This window comes from Buceros rhinoceros, unplaced genomic scaffold (genome assembly GCF_000710305.1).
Source record: "Buceros rhinoceros silvestris isolate BGI_N320 unplaced genomic scaffold, ASM71030v1 scaffold5354, whole genome shotgun sequence".
NCBI classification, from domain to species: domain Eukaryota; kingdom Metazoa; phylum Chordata; class Aves; order Bucerotiformes; family Bucerotidae; genus Buceros; species Buceros rhinoceros.
This window is the reverse complement of record NW_010409916.1, coordinates 11252-14731: the sequence shown is the minus strand read 5'-3', so window position 1 is coordinate 14731 and position 3480 is coordinate 11252. Positions and strand designations below refer to the sequence as shown.

The window sequence follows — 3480 nt, the reverse complement described above, 5'->3', positions numbered from 1 at the left end:
GGCCTTGCTGAGTCTGATTAGTCCATGAAGGCATTTCCTGAAGGGCCCCCAGGGAGCCCCAGGCTGGCTAACCTAGGGCAGACCCAGCAAAGCCACAGAAAGGGAACAGCGCCTTCCCTCCATCCCCACCGAGCCCTGCATGCGCCGCGTCTGCAGCACACGTTACCTTTCCTCCGATCATGATAGTCCTGGGCACAAAGGATTGGGACGGATCGCTTCTAATGCCTGAAAGAGCAGGGCATAAAACGCAACCAAAGTGAAGATAAAATGGATGGAGTTTGACGTGCGTCCTAGGTGGGCTGGGATTCCAGCCCATGTCACATGGACCCAGCAAACTTGCAGTACCCTGAAGCCCCCCAGCATCTGCCAGAGCTGTGCTGTGTGAAAGTGGGCTGCAAACTCCTTGGAAAACTACTCAAGCCAGCACAGTGCAGGTCTCCAGGGACTTGCCCCCCTTTGAGAATGGCCGGGGGCCCAAAGCATACACAGGGGCGTGGAGGTTTAACTTGCCCCAGGTCAGTCCTAACACCTGCAGTGCAGGTGTGCGGGTTTCCTGGGCCACGGATCCTAGCTGGGCTGGAGACGTGCTCTGAGCTTTTCCTCAGAGCTCTGTGTGACCCTTCAGACACTCTGAAGTGGAGAGAGGTCCGTTGTGACAGGAGGGCCAAGCTAGGCACAGGAGTCCTGGGCCACCAGCTGGCCTACTTTTACACAGAAGCCTGGCAGTGAGAGGCTGGGGGGGACAGCCCTTGCCTACCACCCCAGGCAGGACTTACGATTGTAGAGGGTGATAGCATGCAGGCAGTTCAGCAGTTGCCGCTTGTACTCATGGATTCGCTTGACCTGAACATCGAACATGGATGAAGGGTTGATCTTGACCTTGTACTGCTCCTCTAAATAGGCTGCAAACTTCAGCTTGTTCTCCTGGCAAGAAAATCTGATGAGGAACAAGCATGGGCTCCCAAGCCTTGCATCAGAAGTGAGTGTTCACTGCTAGGACGTTGCTGGGAGCATGGTGCCTTTAGCCTTCTTCCCCCCACCCCACCTCCAGTGGCCATTACCTGTTTGACTTTCGCCACATCCCTAATAAAAGTCTCATTATTAATGAAATCCAGTAGCTTCTTCAGCTCGCTCAGATCTGTGATAAAGCCTTCTCCAATTTTCTGAAAGAACAAACCGAGAGAAGGATGTCCCACTTGCGAGACGCCCCACAAAGTCCACAACTGCACTTCGCCAACAAAGATGCCACAGTCCCACTGACAATTGGAAGAAGCGCCCTGGCCAGGAAGAGTTTCTTCAAGCAAGGTTACTTCTCTGTGTCATCAGGAAGCCCGAAGGTACAGGGCAAAAACCCAAACAACTCCCTGTGTCTCAAGGAGCTTTAGGGCCTCCTGGCAGCTGGAGAAACTGATGGGCAGGACACAAAGATACGTTTAATTGCAAGACGTTGTTCAGTTACGGCGTGCTGCAGTGTGAAGCAAAACCTGGTAAACAAAGGAGACAACTGGGGCAGAAGCTCCTTTGTGCCTGTGGAGCCGAATGCTTTTGCAGACACTCGTGTGCCTGCAGACACTCACCTGCCTGACAGGTTCTGTGTAGCCACTGTGAGGGCAGGGAACCCGATCCTAGTTCCTGCATTTTTGTCCAACTCTTCCATCACTGACTTTCAAGCCTGGCCAATCTCACACCTACGTGAGCAACAGTGCGCTCACCCCCGGCGGTCCTCACTCACCCCCGGCTGTCCTCACTCACCCCCAGCGGTCCTCACTCACCCCCACCAGGCATTAGCCACAGGTCTGATCACACCACTCCAAGAGGTGAGCCGAAGCCAAACGGATTATGCTCAGCCCCTACCTTCAGGTGCTTGTGACTCACCTCAGCAATAACATCAGCCAGTCCTGGGTTGCAGAGCAGGAGCCAGCGCCTTGGCGTGATTCCGTTTGTCTTGTTCTGAAACTTCTCTGGCTCCAACTCATAGAAATCCTTGAACCTGCAACACCAGGGAGCTCTGAACCACCCGCCACCAGCCAGAGCTTCAGCTGGGCCCCCAAGTGTACGTGTTCCTGACACAGGGCGGTCTCTGCAGATCTCCCTGGATCAAGCGTGACCTCTATGCTGCCTCCCACCCCCTTCCTAGCTGTAATACCAAGGGTTTCATCAGCTCCAAGGGGAGAGGAGTTAGACCTTGCACCACACCAGTGAGACAGTCTCCCCAGCCTTCCGTGCCCAACCAAAGCAGACCCTGGCACCAGGTCCCTCCAGCTAGCCCCACCAGGCTGGCAGTGAGAGGAGAGGGTGCGTGCCTTGGCCGCCCCCCAACTCACACTGAGTTCTTCACAATGTCGGAGTGGATGCGGGCCACGCCGTTGACCGCATGGGAGCCAATCACGCAGAGGTGTGCCATGTTAATACGCTTGCAGTCTCCTTCCTCGATCACCGACATCCTCCGGAGACGATCAATGTCCCCTGGGTAGAGAGCTGCCACCCGCTGCAGGCAGACAGAGAGTCCCTCATTAGCAACCCAGCCACAGCACCTAGGAACATTCCCATCCTAAGGACAGCCAGACCACGGCCCCCAGAGCTCCCACAGCCTGCGACTCGCCAAGTCTCTTACATCCAGATGCATTTGGTTGAGGGCGTAGATAATCTCTAGGTGTCGTGGCAGCAGCTTTTCAAACATGGAGACCGGCCAGCGCTCCAAGGCCTCAGGCAGCACAGTGTGGTTGGTGTAGGCGCAGGTCCGTCTCGTGATCTCCCAGGCCTGCGGTACAGACAGCAGGGAAACTGCATGTGCCCAGGCCAAGAGGGGAAAGGAAACCCCACGTGAAGACAGGACAACAGCTCCTGTCTCTCCCTGCAAGGTTCGGCATGGATGTCCCAGCTCTGCTTACCTTGTCCCAGTCCACCTTCTCCACATCCACCAGGATCCGCATGAGCTCTGGGATGGACAGGGCAGGGTGGGTGTCATTTAGCTGAATAGCCACCTGCAATACATACTTTGTGGGCTCAGAGCTGGCAGTGACAGGACTGTGACAGCAGCCCGTGTGCATGAGGATGGGTGAGAGTCAGCCCCGAGCCTCTTCTCATGGCACACACCCCCGAAACAGACAAAGCTCTCAGGAATGGACCTATGCAACCTGTACAAGTTTTGCTCCAAATTGCAAATTTTCCCCTGGGAAAACAGGTCTGGAAATCACCGGTTTTCCAACCCAAATTGCCACAGTCATTGTATACATGCCCCCCCCTTGGCCCTGAGCATCCTGCTCTCCCTCGTGACAGGCACGTCAGGCTCAAACACCCCAGACCCTCTCTGCCCACAAACTCACCTTGTCTGGGAAGGTTTCAAAGCATGTTCTCACAGGGTCTCGACAGCCAAATTTGGATGACTTAAAGCGGCGGATGATGTCTTGGAGGGGAGCAGCCACCACAAAGTACTCCTGTTTCAGCCGCAACTCCTTGCCTTCAAAGAACTGCAAGTGG

At 55.4% G+C, this 3480-nt stretch overlaps 1 protein-coding gene across 1 annotated transcript in view; it reads right to left on the bottom strand.

Annotated features, from left to right (window-relative positions):
* Window positions 1-3480, bottom strand: part of PYGB (phosphorylase, glycogen; brain) — a gene marked incomplete at its 5' end in the record, with an annotated part of 15045 nt that overhangs the window by 2427 nt on the left and 9138 nt on the right. The window contains 8 exons of the mRNA XM_010135391.1: window positions 167-225; window positions 777-924; window positions 1062-1163; window positions 1876-1990; window positions 2325-2488; window positions 2615-2761; window positions 2892-2984; window positions 3327-3470. Of these exons, the coding sequence (XP_010133693.1) occupies window positions 167-225; window positions 777-924; window positions 1062-1163; window positions 1876-1990; window positions 2325-2488; window positions 2615-2761; window positions 2892-2984; window positions 3327-3470 (972 nt within the window). The remainder of the gene's footprint in view (window positions 1-166; window positions 226-776; window positions 925-1061; window positions 1164-1875; window positions 1991-2324; window positions 2489-2614; window positions 2762-2891; window positions 2985-3326; window positions 3471-3480) is intronic.